Source organism: Syngnathus typhle, linkage group LG11, assembly GCF_033458585.1.
Source record: "Syngnathus typhle isolate RoL2023-S1 ecotype Sweden linkage group LG11, RoL_Styp_1.0, whole genome shotgun sequence".
Taxonomy (NCBI): Eukaryota; Metazoa; Chordata; class Actinopteri; order Syngnathiformes; family Syngnathidae; genus Syngnathus; species Syngnathus typhle.
In genome coordinates this window covers 11,163,063-11,183,247 of record NC_083748.1, presented here as the reverse complement: position 1 = coordinate 11,183,247, position 20,185 = coordinate 11,163,063, and the positions used below count along the sequence as shown (strand labels likewise).

General features: G+C 42.1%; 1 protein-coding gene and 1 long non-coding RNA gene across 5 annotated transcripts in view; one reads left to right on the top strand and one right to left on the bottom strand.

Annotated features, from left to right (window-relative positions):
- The window catches only part of foxp1b (forkhead box P1b), an 86,385-nt gene that overhangs the window by 55,312 nt on the left and 10,888 nt on the right, over positions 1-20,185 (top strand). Inside the window, exons 6-12 of one of the 4 annotated variants that reach the window (XM_061291084.1) lie at positions 3,196-3,333; positions 3,423-3,509; positions 5,892-6,039; positions 11,831-12,017; positions 14,639-14,746; positions 18,481-18,568; positions 19,394-19,477. In XM_061291084.1, the coding sequence (XP_061147068.1) occupies positions 3,196-3,333; positions 3,423-3,509; positions 5,892-6,039; positions 11,831-12,017; positions 14,639-14,746; positions 18,481-18,568; positions 19,394-19,477 (840 nt within the window). Of the gene's footprint in view, positions 1-3,195; positions 3,334-3,419; positions 3,510-5,888; positions 6,040-11,830; positions 12,018-14,638; positions 14,747-18,480; positions 18,569-19,393; positions 19,478-20,185 lie in introns of all 4 variants that reach the window. The other 3 variants (XM_061291083.1, XM_061291082.1, XM_061291081.1) reach the window with 3 other exon arrangements.
- LOC133162119 (uncharacterized) lies at positions 13,166-16,529 on the bottom strand. The gene is made up of 3 exons (XR_009716180.1): positions 16,438-16,529; positions 16,091-16,154; positions 13,166-13,680 (listed from the first exon to the last, which is right to left on the bottom strand). It is a non-coding gene; the product is annotated as an uncharacterized LOC133162119 (long non-coding RNA).

The window sequence follows — 20,185 nt, the reverse complement described above, 5'->3', positions numbered from 1 at the left end:
TACAAGACATTCTGAACATTTTCATAGTGCGTGTGTGTGTGTGTGCACGTGCGCGCGTGTGTGTGTGTGTGTGGGCGCTGGGTGTCATCAGCAGTGGTGAGAACCAGGGTGAGGCACACTACTCAGCTGCTGTTGGGATGAGCTCACCCGCTTTGCCGACCAGTTTGTTTATTTAAGTCTAACGGCGGGACCAGCCCCCCCCCACACAAAGAAAAATGTAGATTGAACCTAGTCCAAATCGTTTTTTATACAGTAAATGTGTACAAACTAAATGTGTTTGTGATCCCACTGTAGACAAGTGTTTGACATTTTCTGGGTTTATTTAAAAAGAAATTTGCATATGAAATATTTTTCGTCATTTGTAATCTTCGGTATGAAATGTTTTGGCTTGTAACGTTCTACTAGTTTATCAGTGGTACAAATTGTTCAAAGTGTTCACATTAGAATCCAAAATGTTCTTAAGTCATAAGATCAAATCTTTACTTCTGACATTTTGAATGCAGGATACTCAGTTAAAATTGTTTGCCATGATGACCACAGAGGTGAGAAATTAAAAATTTATAAGGCCCCCCACCTCGACATTACTTTGAGCCAAACGGCAAGTGAAATGTCTGAGTCTTACTGGCACCTCGTTGTCTCTATTTTTTATCCTCTTTTGTTGAAAGTCAAAAAAAAAAAAAAAGTTCTCTCCTTTCTCTTTTCCTTTTTTTTTTATGTCATCTCCTACTCCTTCTAGCAGCCCGGTGACCCCTCACATCTCGGGAGAGAGTCTCGGAAGCATCTTTATTATCTTGCAATCCTGTCAGTGTTAGGCGTTGAGCTCTTGTTTATTATCTTTCATATTTGTTGTGAGGTGAACTCCTCGACAACAAGGGCGCATAAATTTGGCTGCTCCGAAATATTTTGCCCATCAATGTCAATCTTACATGCCAAGATTATTTCTAGATGTCTAGAATGTGACATCTTTGTGGAAGTTGGACATGTGTGTACATGAACTCCCTGTGCAAATGTGTCCGTATACAAGTGTGTGTATTTGTCCAGCGGGCCCGAGGTTACACACTTGATTGCCTCTGTCAGTCTGCAGCTCTGCAAGAATCTTTAAGATGTTAAAGTCGGAGAGTGCCACACCTTCATAAAATTCATAAACGTCAACTATTTCAGGCTTCCTCAGAATGTCCTCTTTTTTTTTTTCCCCCCCCTAACACACTCATAGTTGTGAGTAGATTAGAGCTGGGCTCTTTGGATCCCTTTCGTTATTAGTGCCAGTGTCTCTGGTAGACTATCTTTAGATGGTAATGTATCTTTTGTAAATCATCTGGATTAATCCCAGAGATAACAGCCAACACCTAATGGGAGTACTCCAAATGGCGACTGGCGTCTTGTGTTTGCGTTAAATGGGAATGATACAGCGGCCAGGACGATATTTTCTACTTAAAGTGCTCCCTCCTGCCCTCCCTCTCGATAGCGTCCCGTTTTGGGCAGATTTTCACTCCTTGGGCGCAGGATTAAATGGCCATAGTTACATTGATCAATAGGTTAAGAAGCGGACAATCCCTCTCGCTGCTAATAACCTCAGTCGTATACACGTAGGTAATAAATAGGTCGTAAAATGGGAGTCTGTAATCGGGTGTTGCTCAGAGCAAACTAAAATAGTATCTGTTGATGCTGTGAGTCAGATGCTGGAAATCGCACAAAGATGTAAAGAATTAAAGCTGTTAAAATTTGCCGTTACCGTTGGAGAAGCGCTTGGGTGTAAAAACCGGATGTTTTTGCCGTTCTTGGGTTTTACCATCATTTTAATGTCATTTTGATATATCAAATAAAACACAACACTGTGACATGTGCGCTCATAAAATTCCAAAATGCGTTCATGACTAGACTGAAGAGAGAATGGATATCCATTACGTTCGCATCATATGATGTTTAACATTTGCATGGCGGAAATATTGGGCCGCCCGCTTGACCTTCAGAATAGTTCATAAAAATTAGTGATGCCGAGAGAAAAAAGACCTTGTAAGAAAATGACTGTGAAATTAGGGAATTAGAAGGAGGGTGCCTATGCAGATGACAGGACAAGTCATGTGCAAAACTCAAGATGAACTGCATATTAAGATACAATGGGCGAGCGGGGGGGATTAATATTGCATTTTCCTCCTCAACCCCCCCGCTACGACCGCCGAAAATAAGCCAACGTGCATTAAGGTTGAATCTCATTCATTGGCTGGAGGCTTGACAAACAGCTCACTGCATTTTATATAATGAAGAAATTCATTACAGCACAGTCCTCCTCAGTATGTCTATTCATTATTATTGCTTTATTATATATACATGGTCGAACTTAAAATGTTTCAGCTATGCTGGTGTGTCAAAACCCCCCCCCATCTAAATTCCCTCAAGAAATTGATGAAAAAATCTAAATTGTATAATTTTAGCGTGACATTCCGGTACGGTTTGAGCGACCTTGACTGTCAAACGTTAGCTTGGCCGACATTTTGACACATTCACGCAGTCATTGCAAAAACGTGAATAATTTCGGGAGGGGAAACACTTTGACGTACGTTTAAAAAGTCTCTCGCTTGTCAAGGAAAGGCGTTTTTAATGGCGCCGCACATTCCCCGCGAGTTCCCCGCGACTCAGGAGCAATTAAGGCACCCTGACAACTGTAGGGCCTTTTTAGTGTCACAACAAATCAGCGGCTTTGAAGAGCCACGCACTCGCACCTTCCAAGAGTTTCTTAGAGGCCCGCGTGTTCGTCGGCCTGGCTTCTCCTCCGGGCACTCCAAATTGTCACAAGAACAGATCAATGTTGACAGCGAGTCTTAATGAAATGTTCTCACATGACATGTCCTCCTCAGGTACGGCCGCCTTTGCCATGTTGTATAAGTGGCAAACACAGAGATGCAGATCATTCTCAATGTGCGTGAGCTCGCGTGATGAAGGGATGTTGCTGAAAGCGAGAGGATGGATTTGGGCGGATAAATATTCTGCAGGCATGAGTTATCCCTGCCTGGCTGTTTTTTTTTTTAGTTGGAGGGGTGGAGTGGCAAAATTGATATGCATTGTTGTAAGGGAGTGTTGAATTGAAACCACCCGGGAGCAAATGGCCGCGTTAAACTGAGATATTGTTGTTGTTTTATTGGCTGGTGGACAATACAACCTTGTGGATAACCTGGCTTTTTTTTTTTTTCTGTACAGGTTCCAGTCTCAGTGGCTATGATGACACCTCAAGTGATAACTCCTCAGCAAATGCAGCAGATCCTTCAGCAGCAAGTCCTGAGCCCTCAGCAGCTCCAGGTTCTCCTCCAGCAGCAGCAGGCCCTCATGTTACAGCAGGTAAACACGCTGGCCGTCTCCCTTTCACGCACGAAAAAAAAAAAAATCTCACCAAATGTCATCTGGGTTCTCTGTCTTCTCTATAGCAGCAACTCCAAGATTTCTACAAGAAGCAGCAGGAACAGCTCCACCTCCAGCTCCTCCAACACCATGGAGGCAGCAAGCAGAATAAAGAGGTAATAAGACTGACATCACTGCAACTGGCTGCCAGTGTGAAAACCACTGAGCAGACAGAGAGCATGGAAGACATGCGTGCGCCCTCCCTCAAAGCCATCTGCCTCCAGACTGTGGTTAAAGCACGGAAAGGGGGAGGTTGGGTCAAGTGCACCCATGCTTCTGATTAGTATGTCAGACTTTCTGTTTAAATGGCAACGAGTGAGTCATGATGTGAAATACTTTTAAAAGTTTTTATTTCCCCTACTCTCCTTGTATGATATTTTCCTTGCTTTTCTTTGGAGCCTTACTACAACTACGCAACAAAGACATGAGCGCTCGCTCCTGAGAGTCGTGTGCAGGACATAATGGAAGGCAAGGGGAGGAGGGGGGGCCCGAGAAAATGGGCGCATGTAAATCGGAGAGGCTTTTCTTGGTGATTAACATGGAAATGGCAGCGGATGGGAAAGCATGTAATTGTGAGATATCAGTGCGGCGAGCGCTCCCAGCTTTGTTGTCTGTGTTGCGGTTTTTATTTCTTGCCCCATCTTTTTCATTTGCGCTCCCCCCCCCCCAAGTACATTAGGGCATGCTCGCAGGCAGCGGCTTATTGGGTGCTAATGATTGGCGGATACGGGCGTCGCTATGGACAAAGCAAATGATTGTGCGGTCAGAAGAAGTTCAAAGACAATCAGGGAATTTTCATCGGTCCCCATTGAGTTGAGCGTTTGCGGAGGAGAGGAAGCTCGGCAAAACGCAGCTCGCCATCCACGCCGCTCACGTGCCGGCGCTCTGTCAAAGCTCGCAGCTTCAAAGTCGAAGCTCCCTAATTAATGAACTGCGGGGCTTCAGTTTGGACAAGTTGTGGCGGGATGCTCCCATAAATCAACATGACAGCGCGGCTCCTCGGCCTGTCACGAAGTCGCATCTGATGTAAACACAAGAGGAGCAAGGGAGACAAAAGGAAAGGGGTGGAGGAGGCAAGGAAGGCCAATTGATCAGTTGAATGGAGCATGAGAATAGAAGAGAAAAATAACTTTGCAAGCATATTATGTGTGATCACAGGAAATAGACGCAACCCCGCGAGGCTTCCCCTCTCTGCTGTCTCTTTCTCTCGCCGCTCTTTTATTTTATTTTTTTTCTGTGGCATTTCGGCAAGCCATCAAAAGACAGAATAAGAATTATGCTGTGACTCCCTAGTGGCTGCCTGACAATAACCCCCCGTTGTTGCTTTGTGCCCCCTTTTTATTTTAAAGACATCAAAATTAGCTTTTTCAAAGATCTTTAAGTTTATATTTGAAGCTCCACAATGAAAGGCCTGCCAGTGCCACTCTTTATCATTTGTCGGGGACTATATTTTTCTCTCCCTTGTGCCACTTCTTATTAACCTCTTATTTGGTCTGTTGGTTCGTGTGGATTTTACGCGTCTGCATGCTGGGAGTGCGCAGGAGACCCCCCCCCCCACACACACACACACACACTTCCCACCGCCCCGGCCCAGAAGATAAAACGTGCAACGACTGAAGAGATTGAAATTAATTTGCAATAGTCAGTGTTTGGTTCTTTTCTCTTCTTTTTCAGAGAAGCCAACTTGTATTTATTAAGATTTTTGATGAAAGGCATCGTTCCCTGTGAACTACCACCCCCGTGGTACGACTCTTTGTCAGTGAGGAAGTTGCGGAGGGCACACCACTAAAACATCTCTGGCACTAATGAAAATGAGAAGCCATCCACCTTTCAATTAATACGGCAGATCATAGGAAATCGCAGTTCGTCCTGATGTACGCCGGAACCCTCCCTGGGACCCGTCATCTCGTCTTTGTCGTCTCATCTTTTGGATCAAATCACATTTCATCTGTAGCTTCTGTCCGTCAGCCTTGCTTGGTTCGAGAACCTTTCAAAAGTTGACCCGATGAGATTTCTTCTCTCATTTTATCTAAACTAAGGGCTTTCCACCCTTTCCACATCCATCTTATCTGGCTTTTACTTCCGAGCTGCTAACAAGCGACCTGACAGCTGCTCACTGTCGAGACGTTTTCGTTTTATATATGCACTCTCAGTTGTGAGAAGTAAACAAAAGCGCGGCATATCCTGTGTTAGCTAACTGGGTGCGGTACACAACTTGGCACAGCTTTGAGTGCCCCCTTCTCTCCTCCCGCTTGGACTAGCCAGGTTCAAAAATGGTTGCTTTATTGATTTGACCAAAAACCTGTTTCCTGATCCATATTGCCATCACACTGGTAATCCGAAATTATTTTTTTGCGGTATTTTGAATGTATTCAATATACATTGTTAATTTTTTTCCCTCAGTTTGTAGATTTAAAAAGAACTTTGAATATTAACACTCGCTCTTGAGCTCGAGTGACTACATTTTGTGATAATATGAACGTGTGTGTCTTCAGCAGCAGGTGTCAGCGCAGCAGTTGGCTTTCCAGCAGCAGCTCCTTCAGGTCCAGCAGGTCCAGCAGCAACATCTGCTCAACCTTCAGAGGCAAGGGCTGCTCACCATTCAACCTGGACAAACGGCCCTGCCACTTCAATCCCTCACGCACGGTCAGTCCACTATATCACTGCAACCGTTTGGATTAGCATGCGATTGCAGCTATGCCACTTTTTTTTTTTTTTTTTTTTTTTTGTGATCAAACAAAGTACCGTTTTAAATGCCTCATTACCTTGATACCAAATTAGAGCCAGTAAATTTAATGTGGGGGGGGGGGGAGTTAATTTGGCATTAGGAGAAATAAAGCAAATCTCAAGAGAACAAAAAATCTTATGTAAATATAAAAAAAATATAGATAGATAGATAGATAGATAGATAGATAGATAGATAGATAGATAGATAGATAGATAGATAGATAGATAGATAGATAGATAGATAGATAGATAGATAGATAGATAGATAGATAGATAGATAGATAGATAGATAGATAGATAGATAGATAGATAGATAGATAGATAGATAGATAGATAGATAGATAGATAGATAGATAGATAGAATATCAGTAATTAATCATATGTAGTGATACGTACTATGAAGAGAAGTTAATCAGCAATAAACGGTGAAACCTACCAAGCCAAATCCACACCTGACTGTAAACAGCAGCATTCAAAAGAACTTTGACAAGGTTGGATTTATCATTCATAACTTGTCAGTATGTTTGCTTGTCCGGGAGCCAGTGTGTCTGTTTGGCTCGCAATTTTGTGTCTTTATTTATTTTCTTTCTTATTTGTTAAGGAGTGGTGGCCTTGTGACAAAAGAGACTGCGGCAACATGTCATTGGCTATTCATTCCCAGCTAAGACAAACAGTTTTGAAATAACAAGATAAGGGTGATTAAAAACAGGAGGGTTCAGAGGTGCTTAGGTAATAGGCACACACAAACACGTTTGTACAGTGCTGTTATTGTTTGGACTGGCTATGGAATCACTCATCCGCTTGCAGGCAATTGCCGTGGGCACAGGCGTGGAGCGTTGCTGTGTTGAGTGTGCTTTGTGTGTGTCAGATGTCTGGCAAACAAACACACACCCTTTGAGTAAAGCATTATATGGACGCATACTGTACTTTTAGGAGCCTTTGCAATCGGCCCATCCTGTTTAGACTGTCATCGGCAACCGTGCGTGTGTGTGTATTTGGATTTAACATCCCTTCGAAGTTGAGACCGTATTTAAAATATGCATTTTATTTCACTAATCATATCTACCTTAAACATAAATTTGTTTATTCACCAACATTTGTGCAAATTGTGCAGTGATGGCAGTATTTTGAGTTAATGACAGAAGTTGCTATTTTGCGTTAAATGCAAATTTCAACGCCGCTGTTTTTCAGAATATTTACAGTTTATTAGTTTAGATCCATTGCCGAAGGTAGTGTCGTCTTGAGCTTCGGTCCCCGCAATCCGTTGATGTTTTACTCTTTGCTTCCGACAGCTGTTCCATGACTTAAACTAGTGTCTCAGCTCCCCCCCTCCCCCTTCCTTTTTTGTCTTCCTATTCAACACATCTTCTGCTTGACTGTTTGAAGTTATTGATGACCTTTCTGTTTTCCACATCACTTAACTCTTTCACGCATGAGTGGACTTGGCCTACGGTGCTGTGATCTTATCGACACGACTCGCCTTGCGTTTAGCGCTGCGTCGTCGCAAGTGATGACTTGATGGGTTCTATCTCGAATTCAAACTCAGGCGTAATAAATTGGCACGGCTATCTTACTCGTCTTTTGCTCATTATAATGTGTTATGAATACAATGATTTTGCAAGGCTATTGCTTGCAGCCTACTATATTCTTTTTTTTTTCTTCCAAAAGTCAAGCTAAGTAATTAGAAAGAAAAAAAAAAATCATATCCTGTCCAAATTCTGAGGTAATTGCCTGGGAGCGATTGTTCTCTGAAGGTGGAGCACATGTTGATTTTTTTTTTTAATGAATAGCAATGATGCAGGAAAGTGGCAGTCGAGTTTATAAGTGTGGATATTTGCTATTTTTTCCATATTTTTTATATCCAATGCTGTAAAGTACTTTATTCGAATGATATAATTGAGTATTTTGCCAAAAAATTTCCAAGTAGGCTCTTATATAGTTCCCCAAATGTAAAAATAAGAATAAATAGATATAAATGGTGTGTATTTTTAGTAGCACAAATTATTCCTGTGTAAATCAAACAATTCACAAAATAATCAGAGATTTTAGACTGTCTAAAAATGATTGAACTCTCTAACCACAAAAAAGCCCCAAGATAAAACCACTTTTGTTTAGCTTAATGTATTTTGTATCATTCTAATGTCCTATAATTAATGCTTTCCAACAGGCTGTTGAAATTTTGTGTAAGCCTGTAGATAACAAAGTCAAACACAATTTGGGTAGCCTCCGTACTATCCGTTTGTGCAGCCGTAAATTCTTTTGACATTAATGTTCAAAGTCCTGGAAGCAGTTAGACGATATCTGTTATAAATTATAACAATTTGCTCTGGAGGATAAAAGCCCCGTCTCACCGCCACCACATTCACACACGTTTTCACACACGCGTCCTCTTGACCTGATAAGAGAGTTGCCAGTAGTGTGCTCACATTGCTGAAGGCTTGAAAATGTGTTTTCATTTAAATGCAAAACACACACACATGCCACATCTGCACACTGTGGCTAAAATGGCCCGGTGCCCCTCGGAGTTCGCCTTGCGAGAGGTCTCGTTGCCGCACAACATCATTTAAGTTGCCTCCGAGAAGCCGGTGGGACGGTGACAAGACAAATTTGCCGGTAATATGAAAGCAAAGAATGTGGCCAGCCATGAAGTGGCCACGGAACAGCAGCACATCAGGGACAGCGGTGGCTAATGTGTCCGACCTGTCAGTGATTGATACATGCAGCCGTTGGGTTACCGGTAATAGTTCCTGCAGCAAGAAGCGGCACATATTTCTGGCCTAGGGGTGCATATCAGCAGGCCAATGATTACTGCAACATAAACAGGGGTGCACTAAGGTCCCAGCCTGACGGAACAATAAACTAATAGCAATGTCACTCCCCCCCCCCCCCCCATGACACCGGCACCGTGTGCGAGGAGTAACAGCCCGGTTTAAAGAGTCTAGAGCACAAGGGGCCATTTTTTATTTCTAGGATGACGGCCCGCAACTGATGTCATTATGAACCTTAAATCAACTTTCTGCTTGCTTGAACATGGTCACCTGGGTACAGGGGGACAAGGACAGGAAGAGGTTGAAGTGCCCGGCCCGTCTCCGTGCCACAGCTTCCTGCCGCGGCAAAATTGAGTTGGGAGGCGGGTGATCAATCAAGTGTCCCACCGACATACATTTTTTACGGGCTTGTCCGTATTTCCCCATTGTAATGAGTGGAATCGTTGTGTTGAAAAATGGAAAGAGGAAAGATAAACCAATCGGGCGGTTGAAAGGCGGACAAACCGCCTGGGCAAGAGAGAGGTTTTTACGGATCAATGTCGTTATGCGAGGTTGTAATCGGATGGAGACATCTGCAAAAGCAACTCGATTGTTCAGGCGTAAAAGATAACGTCGTCAGGGAAATTTGTGCGATGGCGTTTTAGTGTCATTTATGTGAAAGCCAGAGCTGTTGCTGGAGTTTTAGATCAAGGTAAGAGTGAGGAACGAAAGAGACGAGATCCAAAAAGAGACACCTTGGTCCCACTCCGTCGGCCTCCTCCATCCGTGGCGCTTTCATCGAAGTAAACATTGGAGTTGGGGGTCACCGGGACTGCTTGGTAATTGAGCCGGTGTGGGCCGCCCTGTCAAGCACATCGGCTAAAAATACATCGCCCACTGTCAGCGGGCACCAAGTGGGGGGAAAATGATTGTTCCCGCTGTCTAAGTGCAGGACACCAGCATCAAGCGGTGACCTTCTCTTTCTTCTCAAAAAGCAACTTTTGCCTCAAAGTCTCTTTCATAACACGCAAAGCTTGAATGGAACATTTAGTCATGTGATTGTAAATCGGCAAGCAGGGGATTTGCATGCTCAAATGCCGCCGGTGATACGAAGCATGTTTTGCCTGTCATGGGCGTGCACTTCCATTAGAACTCAGCAAGGCGCTGAAGGCAAAAAGGGAAAACACGCCCGGCGGAATGCCAGGCAGCGCCTTGAAATAGTCCAATGAGGAAAGACGCTCCTTGGAACGTGGAAAGGTTATTGATATGTCCTGCAATCATTTCCTGCTCTTTGATATGCAAACGATCTGGTGTGAATTTCGAGCAATCCTATCAGACTCATTTCACACTTCTTAGCCCTGGCGTCTCTCTGGAGTCCTCCGCCTCATTAGGCCAATGTTCTCCATTACCAGCATAATTAAAATCTTTAGTAGCTTATCAAATTAAAAATATTTTTGCTGATCGTACTGAGATCTTCACCTCACATTTATTTTCCACAACAGGGATAAATGAAGACGAAGCGTTTTGCATACGAGCGTATGACAATTTGGTGCTTGAAAGGAGCACTTGTGATATCCATGGAGCTGCTGATGAGAAATGGGGAGGGGGAGCTGGAGACCAGAAACGCCAGTAGATAAGCACGTGCAAATCATCTTTCATTTAACACTGCTCATTTGGAGAATTGCTTTAATTAATTGTAATGTTAAGCGATTGGCAGGTTTTGTTTTTCTGCGCACCACAAATGCAAGGACTTCTACCGCCAAGCTTTTAAACATCAGCAGACTGGATTGGAATGGCAACACACAGTTTCAGATTTTCCAGTTTTTTTTATTTTTATTTTTAAACGGCTGTCATAAACAGGTTGCGCAATTAATTAGTTAAAATAATTACCGTCCTAAAGTAATGGCCTTGGTCATTTTTTTAAATTCTATTCTATTCTATTCTATTCTATTCTATTCTATTATATTATATTATATTATATTATATTATATTATATTATATTATATTATATTATATTATATTATATTATATTATATTATATTATATTATATTATATTATATTATATTTTTTATATTAAAAAAATAAATAAATAATTTTATTAATAGGTTTATTTCATCCTTTGAATTAATTGATCGGAATGTATCCGATTTTAGTATGGTTGGCCAGCATCATGAGATGTTTACAAACAAAAAATAGTTGGGGTCAAAACATGACTTAAGTCATTCTTTTCAGGTGACAAAATGCTATAGGAGAAAAAAAAACTAGAGTATATGGCTTACTGACAAAAAAAAAAGCCAAAAACCGGATTATGTCTTCTTATTTCAACTTCTGACCTCCGGGTTTCAGGTTTGCTGTCAATCCAAAGCAGGAACACGCACATACACACGCACGTATGCCCCCCCCCCCCCCCACACACACACACACACTGTGGATGCGTAGTCAACACACCAATAATGTCATCTGTCTTGAAGGGATTTATTTTTCAAAGAGCTGTGCGAGATGCAGTGTGCTTGACTTGTTAAATGAGGTTTAAGTCTTGTGTGTCAATTGGAGGCGGTGCAGAGCTTTAAGTATTTTGCACATTAATGCGCTTTTGAGAATATTACCCCAGGGTCCTGTTTCTCAAAGAGGCAGGGGGGGGATGTTTTCTAGTGTTGCGCTCGTAAACTTATTGTCGTGTGCGCACGACACCGAAATGATGGCCATTATTCAGATTTCATGCCTTGTCTGAATGTTAATGATTTTACTCTGGGCATGAAATTTGCGTGAGTACGAAGGGATTTGTGTACACAAACATTATCCAGATGACAGGAGAACTGAGGAGGGGGGGGGGGAGAAGTACTTGCTTGGGATTCTAATTAATACGCGGTTTTGTTTACAGACAAATGATTGAATTAAACGGCGAGGACGAGAGTTGGATTAGCCGCTAATTGATTTGATGATCCAATTTTGTTTGTTGCAGGCATGATTCCCGCAGAGCTGCAACAGCTATGGAAGGAGGTGACAAATGCTCACGTGAAGGAGGAGCACAACGGCAGCAACAACGGCCACCGGGGCCTGGATCTGTCCTCGCCGGCCCCGCCAAAGAACACTCTCCACAACCAGCATACCCCCACCAACGGCCAGTACATGAGTCATAAGAGAGAAATGTAAGCCCTTCCTTTTTGTCAGACATCATTTGCATACGCTCACAAAAAGCCGGTTCACAAAAATTCTGCCTTTACCGAGTGATTTAATTTTGCACAGTTGGAACGGTATTAATTTGAGATTGCGAAATATATTCGGACGACCTCTATTTTATGAAATTCTTTTCTGTGTAAAGGCAGAACGTCATTATTGTTATATTTAATTTTAAGTGGTGGCAGTGCCTAATGTACATGTCCATTGAACATACATTATCCAGCCCTCCCTTTTCATCTTTGCTTTTTATATAATTTTATATCATCTTACAGTGGCTCCTCATCAGTGAGGACACAGCGGCATTGTCGGAGATCTCATATAATGTACTTTCTTACATTTTTCTCATTAAGTCTCATAATCTTGCAGTCTCCACACATTGCAATGTCCCCCACAGGCATTGCCATGTTTATGATTAATTTATATTTCATTTAATATTTCAGTAGTGTTAATGAGGGGGTCAAGTCTGCCTCTCTGTCATTCAGATTGCCTTTACTTGAGAACATTACGACACATTTGGAGTTCTTTCGATTTGGTAACCCTATATGGGACTTGTCGGTTTAAGGCTGGCTTTTTAATTCAGATATATATATCTTTTTTTCCAAGATTCCCCTGTGGAAACACGAGGTTTCATACAGTAGAAAATAATCCGATCCACTGACTTCCGGTTCTTCATTTGGCTCACAGCAGTGCGTGCGTGTGCTCGTGTGTTGAAGCATCGTGTAAGCGGGTGATATTGACTCACTCACTCCATCGCACATGGTCACAAGTGAGCAAACAAGGTGAGCATCGGTTGCAGAAAAACATGGAAGACGACATAGCGCTCGAGCTGGCGAACGCTGAGTGTTAGAGATTAAAGATGTCAGCGGCAGTTTAGCGCGAAAGCTTAGGTGAAGACCGTATTCAGATGGAATATTCTCAGCCTGGTCATGTCGTCATACGTCGTATCTTAGATCTGTCAGAAAAGCAAGCAGGTGACTCTTTTCGCCCGAATTGTGTCATAAATCATTGCTCATGTAACAGCAGATAAAATAATATAAATTAATAATAATAATAATAAAATAACAGATACTACAGAATTAAAAGCCCTATCTGAAAAAAAAATGAAATAGACAGTTCATAGCATTTAAACATGTTGAATTTACCTTTGTTTGTGAAGATCAAGTTTACACAACACCGTTATTGATCATATTTCAAAGAAAGAACCGCCTAGTAATCTACGCATTTAAAATTCCAGTCTGACGAGCGCATCCTGCCGTCTTGCCAATGCTGAAGCTAATGAACTTTATGAATTTTAATTGATGTGGTTTCGCAAGTCCTTCTGTCAGGCAACAGCAACACGCCTCCCTTCTGATGGACCTGTTTTCCCGACCGGCTTCAGATTGGTTTACAGCGGGCCCTAAGTACCGTGTAGTTAGTTTCATGTGTCATATCAAATCTGGCCAGGCACGACGACGCCTGCAACTAAAACCTTAAGTGCATCCACAGGAATCACTCATCGGCTTTGCGCTTCCGTCTCGAGGAAGGAGGAGAAATTCAATCACTGCCGTCTTGACACGCCGAAGCCGCCGCCGCCGCACGTGCTGCCGCCGAGTCGTCTTGAAGAACAAACAGGCTGAGAACAGGCCTCTGTTTCTGCACATAGATCACAACCTATGAAAACTGGGCAGCAAAGGCTTTAGATTTGTTTCTTTCTCTTCTCGCGTCTCCAAAAGAAACCAATGACATGGTTGCCCGCGGTTATAATATAATTTACGCGTTCTACCCTCAGGCTGCCCCATAACTGAGCATCGTGAAATACTTGTCAGTGGTGCACATCAAATGTAATACAATGCATTGGACCATGGGATATTTTCTTTTTTTTTTTTTCTTCAAGATTTTTTTTCTCAAAAATGCAGAAATTATACATCACATTTAAAGCTCTACTTCTAAAATGCCCCTTGTTTGCGCACGCTGATACTTATTGCTGTTTATGTTTGAAAATCAGATTAATACAACCAAACAAGAGTGCTCAGAAAGAATGTAAAAAGAAAAAAAAATAGAATTAGAACCATAGGCAAATAGCAAAATCGTGGTAAATTAAGATGAATCACTATAGATTCAAGATTTTTTATTGGCCATGTTTGAGCATGCCAAACAAGGAATTTGACTTTGGTATACTTTTTTACACCAATTGTTAGACACTATAAATAGTGTCATTTTTAGTGCAGTATTTGGAAAGCATCAGCTGAGGTGAGAAGCACCATGCACCATTAGTAAGCACAGGTGGGAGCGATACAGGCCGCTCCCTCAGGCTGTTGTCGTGCTTGTTTCCATATGGCGGACTGTCTTGTTCTCATGCTAGCCTCTCCACTTTTCTCAAGAGCATATTGGGCTCACATTCCTGCTACACCTCTTGCCATAAGGACGATGTAGAGTGAGTTTTGCGAAGATGTCCCTGCTATGGCTGGCGACAGTAAATAGATACTGTACAGCGAATTGATACCAGATGGAAATGTTTCCAGTTTGTGCTCAATTTGAAAATCATCTGTTGCTTTTCACATTGTGGCAATAAGTGAAGTTGCATCCCCCCCCCTCTGCCTTTCTCCTTCAGATCCACCATTGAAGACTGCCACCCCCACAGCCATCCTCTCTATGGTCACGGTGTTTGCAAGTGGCCCGGATGCGAAGCGGTGTTTGATGATTTCCATTCATTCTTGAAGTAAGTAAAAGGCACTCTCCTCCATTTCCAAACGTGTGTCCCGGCGATGGGTCGATGACATGTTTTTGTGGCACCATCCGCGCAAAAGCTAGTTGTTATTCCTGAGCCTGCATGGGACGGTCCTCTCTCTTGACAAGGGTACGGAGCCCGGGCCTCCCTCGGAGGACGGCATGGGCCTCTAATTCCCGTGATAAGTGCAGTTCCCATGGTGACGGGGAGCATTTTCCCAAACAAACAACCGTAGGATGTTTATCCGTAGCGGGCCACACTTTGGGCGCGCTGCGTGTTTGCCCTTGTCATGGGGACCACGGGGGTTTGTTGTTTGCCTTTGACTGCTTTGTGCTCTATTTCTGTCTTTCTTTCCCTCGCTGTATGTCCTAGCGTTCTCCTTTTCGGCTTCTACACTTTTTCTGAATTGTTGTCCACTCCATTGCTGTGTTAGCCCTCTATCTCAGACAGAAACACCTGCTTTGAAATGACACGTCAGGAATAGATTAGAGCATGTTCAGCCAGGCGCGGACCGTTGTTGTTATACATCACGATTGGCTCGCCTGAGACCCCGCGTTTGCTTATCAAGCTCGGGGTGTGCGGCGCGCTCTTGTTAATCCAGCTCATAACGGCGCCATGGTTACGGAGAGGATGAAAACATCTGCGGCGTGGCAGCAGATCAATGGCTCACTGTCACCCCGGATTAGTCTCACTTTAAACAAGATATGACACAATTCCATTATCCCAAAACAAGCGCTCACACAGCCTCCCAACAGACGCGGGGCCAAAGGTGTCGTGCGGCGCAGCCTGAAGAGACGACTGCGACTTTTGATGCTTTGTCAATATTTTGGATCCTCTTTTGATCGTTTGCATAAATCCACACCATTGCTGCTTGCCTTTGAAGTGCTTACGACGGAGGCCTGTTTGCTAGTAAATAGAAAGTGTGCCGTGCAGTTTGCTAAACAGACGGGTAGCTTTTGCTTTTCTTCCAATTGTCACGTACAACGCTTGTATTAAAATGTGCATTACATCCAAATACCCTCGCATGTATTTTGCCTTTGGGGGGTTGCCTTTAAATCATTCACTCTTTATTGTATTCTGACATTGCCTCGCCCTTTGTTTATACAAGCAAAGGGAATCAAATTCTGGGCACACACACACACACACAGTAGAACCCTCCCTAACAATGTGTGTAAGTGCGCTCGGCTTTGTTTTCACAAGTGTTTTTATCATGGCAACATCTTGTTTACTTTAGTTGCCTGCTCAAACTGCTTGGAACATGTTAAGAAAACATTTGGGGAGAGTCTCCACAAAGCCGTCTTTGTCTAACAGCAGGCCAGTGTGCGTGCAGCTCACCAAGGTGTTAACTCTCAAAGCCTTAAGCGCTTCCATATGAAGCCAGGCAAGCGTTGCTGCGGGCCTGTGAAAAGAATAAAAATGACAACAACAACAAAAATGTATTTAGTGGACTAAAATGTCAGAGGATGGAAGAGATTGTTGAAACTTGAAGTCAAGCTCTATCAATCTGTGAGTGTTGAGTCAGCAGCACACACACTGCCTAGCAGACAGAAAGAAAGGTGAGAAGGACTTTAATGTCAACCACATTTCAGCGGCACATGCCAACAGTAACAACCAACACCGGGCTCGAATGTTGCTTTAAACTGCATGTGTATTTATTCTGTTTCAAAGAAAACATGACATACCTTGGTTCACTATCTTGATAAACACAAAGCACCAAATCCCCGTTCCTGTTTTTGTGCTGAACACACAGGGTGTGTGTGGTAAGAGCTCGGTGGGGAGGGGGGGGGGGGAGCGGTCAAGAACGAAATGGACAGTGTCGCGCCAGGGGTCAGTGCCAGGAAAACACTGCAGTGCCCTCTAGTGCTGCTCTGTCTGCAAGCCAAAATCCCCGTGCACGTTCCCAATTCTGAGATTAGCAAGGGCAGAACATGAGGAATTAAAAAAGAAACGAAAATCATTCTTGTGTTAATAGCTGTAAATCAAATGACGCATAGAACAGAAATGATCCATTTGTAAATTTGAATTCCAAACATTCAGTGGGGAAAAGAAATGTTGACCTTAAGATCACTTTGTCTCGTTTCCGTTGTCAGTAATTGCAAAGGAACAAAAGTGACGGGCAAACTAAGTGACATACAAAAAGGATTGCATCACAGGCTTGTCTTGAGTGACTTGTTTCATTGTGCCATTTACATGAAACATTGTCAGTCTGTCTCAGAGCTTTTAAAAGTGCCTCCATCTGAAGTCCAAAAAGTGACACACGCCAACATTCATCGTCTCCGTCGTTGTCAATTCGCCGTCGCCGTTGCTCTCGTGTCCAGACAGTTCTCTCAAGGCCGCATTAGGGCCATTTGAATATTTCATTTCCTATTAATTATGCACTGTGACTCTCCATGTCATTAGAAGAAATAAAGTGGAATGTAACAAAGGATGAAAAGAAGCGGGGGCATATGTCGCCTACGAACGGAGAAATTTCAAAGCTGCTCACGTCGGCTGCCCTTCATTGAAAATTCACTCTGTGCCGCTTAAATTGAAGTTGAAGCATCCTTACCTATTATTTTCTTCTTTGAACATTTTTATACACCGAAATATTTACCAGCTTCATTTACAGAGCTACTTAAATTGAATGGACATTTACTTGACGCAAATGAACAGAAAGCTCGTAGAAATCGGTAGACGTGGAAATTAGAATGTTTTATCTTAATGCTGTGCATCAACACAATAATGAATTTTAAGTACCAGATTTAAAGGAGGCTTGAAAACCACAAACAGTCTCATAATGTCATATTAAGAGGAAAAATATATTTAATACAAGTTATGATAAAAAGCATCCCCCCCAACGATGCCGTCACTGACCATTTTTGATTTGCTGTGAACGACAGCAAAAAGTGTATTTCTAAAGCCGGGCGCCGCCGAGACGAGCCTGGTGACAGTGACCTACATGGTCACTGAAGATGTGATATAATTTATGATATATATATAATATATTGGATCCATTAGTGAGCATAATGAAGTAGTGAAATGAAAGGGTATTTGTGAAATCAGTTCAAACATCCTGCCCGGATTATGATTAAATGATTAATGAAATGCCCCTGCATAAGCATTTTCAAACAGTAATTCATGCGGCGGCTGATAAAATTCCTCCAATCATATTTCCTTCACTCGTGAACCTTATCTGCACCATTTTATATGAATCACTGGGGGAAAAAAAAACCTTGTCTGGAGCCTGCCGAGCTACTTATTTAGATTAGTTATAAAAGTAGCGGCAAAGAGAATATATTTTCTTGTATAAGATGATCACGTATAATTATATCCATAACTCAAGTTGGTGACAGCTCCCATTTGCTTCTTCTGTTTGCCTGGGTTTTATTTAAAATATTTAGATATATTTTAATTACATAAATAAAGGGGGGGGGGGGACACAGATATGTATGCAAATGTCGTGTTATCCGAATGCCAGCGCAAATTCTACAATTCTTCAGTCATTCCACTTATCTGCCATATAACACTGACTATCATCCATCTATACTAAAAAGGAATTTGCTTGGATATATTTCAGCTCCATACAGCATTATTCTCTTCCCAGCTATTTGCAGCTCCTCGCAAGCATCGTTAAAAGCGACTTGACTGGACTGTTTCTGACATCAACCAACTGAAACAAGCTGCTCCACGGTAAAAGTGACACATGCATTTTTTTTTTAATTCTTGCTCTGTGTTTTGTTTTCCAGGCATCTTAACAATGAGCACGCTTTGGATGACAGGAGCACCGCCCAGTGTCGGGTGCAAATGCAGGTCGTGCAACAGCTGGAGCTGCAGGTATTGTCTCGGCTTTTGTTTTGGACCAAATATTTATGTCCTCTTCTCCTGACAATGCTTTTGCGTCGAACACCCGCCCCACCCCTCCCGAGCTCGTCTGACATCAACCACGGGGTCACCCGTAGACGCCCAATGAAATAAATTTGTACATTGGCAAGTAAGCAGTCATTAAAAATGTGTTATGAATGCATGACAGCTCGAAAAAGATATATGAAGAGCCGGGAGCTAAGTAGAGAAGATAATTACGTTTTGTATATTACTGGGTTTAAAAGTTATTTATGACTAATCTTTTGCGCGGACAATAAAATAAGAAATCTCTCACATAGAGGTGATGGGAAAAAAAAACTCAGTGATGAAATATAACAAGAAATAGACAAAAGATTATTTTCCTTTGTAAAATCTTTGGATTGTTATTTATTACAGGTTTTTTTAGAATTTCTAAAAAAAAAAAGAGTATCACATTTAAGATAAGCCATCACTCACATTGTCTGATTTTTAGAGGGACTTTAAATGGACTAGTAAACTAGCTTCAATTGGACATTTACTGGTTAAAATAGGGAATAGCTCCTATAAATAACTCGTACTACTAAAATCATCTAAATTGTTTCATTATGTGGCTTCATTTCATTTCTTTTCTGGTTGTTTAATATTCCAAGAGCTGGAGTGAACATTTATCAAACACACAGTTCTTCTTTTGCTTGGTGTTGACTATGAGCAGCAAAGCATCCCCAAATTCTTTTGACCACAGTTAAAAACATGTTTGTCACAATGATGTTTGTACTCATTTAAAAAGAAAAAAAAGTAATGTGCTGTCCTCCTTTCCAGCTCACAAAGGACAAAGAGCGTCTGCAAGCAATGATGACACACCTTCATGTGAAGTCGACAGAGCCCAAAGCCACGCCACAACCGGTGAGCCATCCCATCGTCCGTCTACCCTAACCCCCGCCATTCTTTTGTTTGTCTTAATTGGCACATATGTATCCATTAATCTGGCCCTCCGTCTTCTTGTTTTATCTACTAAATAAAAACAGCTGTTGTCTCCAGGGAGGCAGTAGATATTGTTGAGAGCACATCTGCTGACATCCAAGATTCAATTTGGTGTCAGAGATAAAGTGCACACAAACAGCTTCGTCTCGGTAACTGAATAGAAGCTCTGCCTCTTTGCCCCATGAGATTATCTTTTATCATTATTACTATTGATTATTAAAGCCAAATAATTGACATCTGGATCACAGTCATCATTAAAGCATCTCCAAGAACGTCTAAGGTGTCCTGTTAGATAACATACCTGTGTGTCACAATGGATCCAAATGATACACAATTATACTAAAAATTAATATAATAATCAAGTTCAAATAAAATTTGAATTGGTGCGATTATGAACAAACTAAACAAAATTGATATATTAAAAAAAAAAAAAACTTTTTTTTTCCAAACAAAATATTCTAAAATAGATGGATGAGGGTTCACTGACCATTTTAAAAGAATTAATCCCTAGAAATAATATAAAGCTGCGATCAGCGAGGACCCAGTTGAGGTATATTTATACGTATATAGTGTGTGTGGATGTGTATATATGCACACACACACCGTATATATTTCTTATAATTAGCTTTC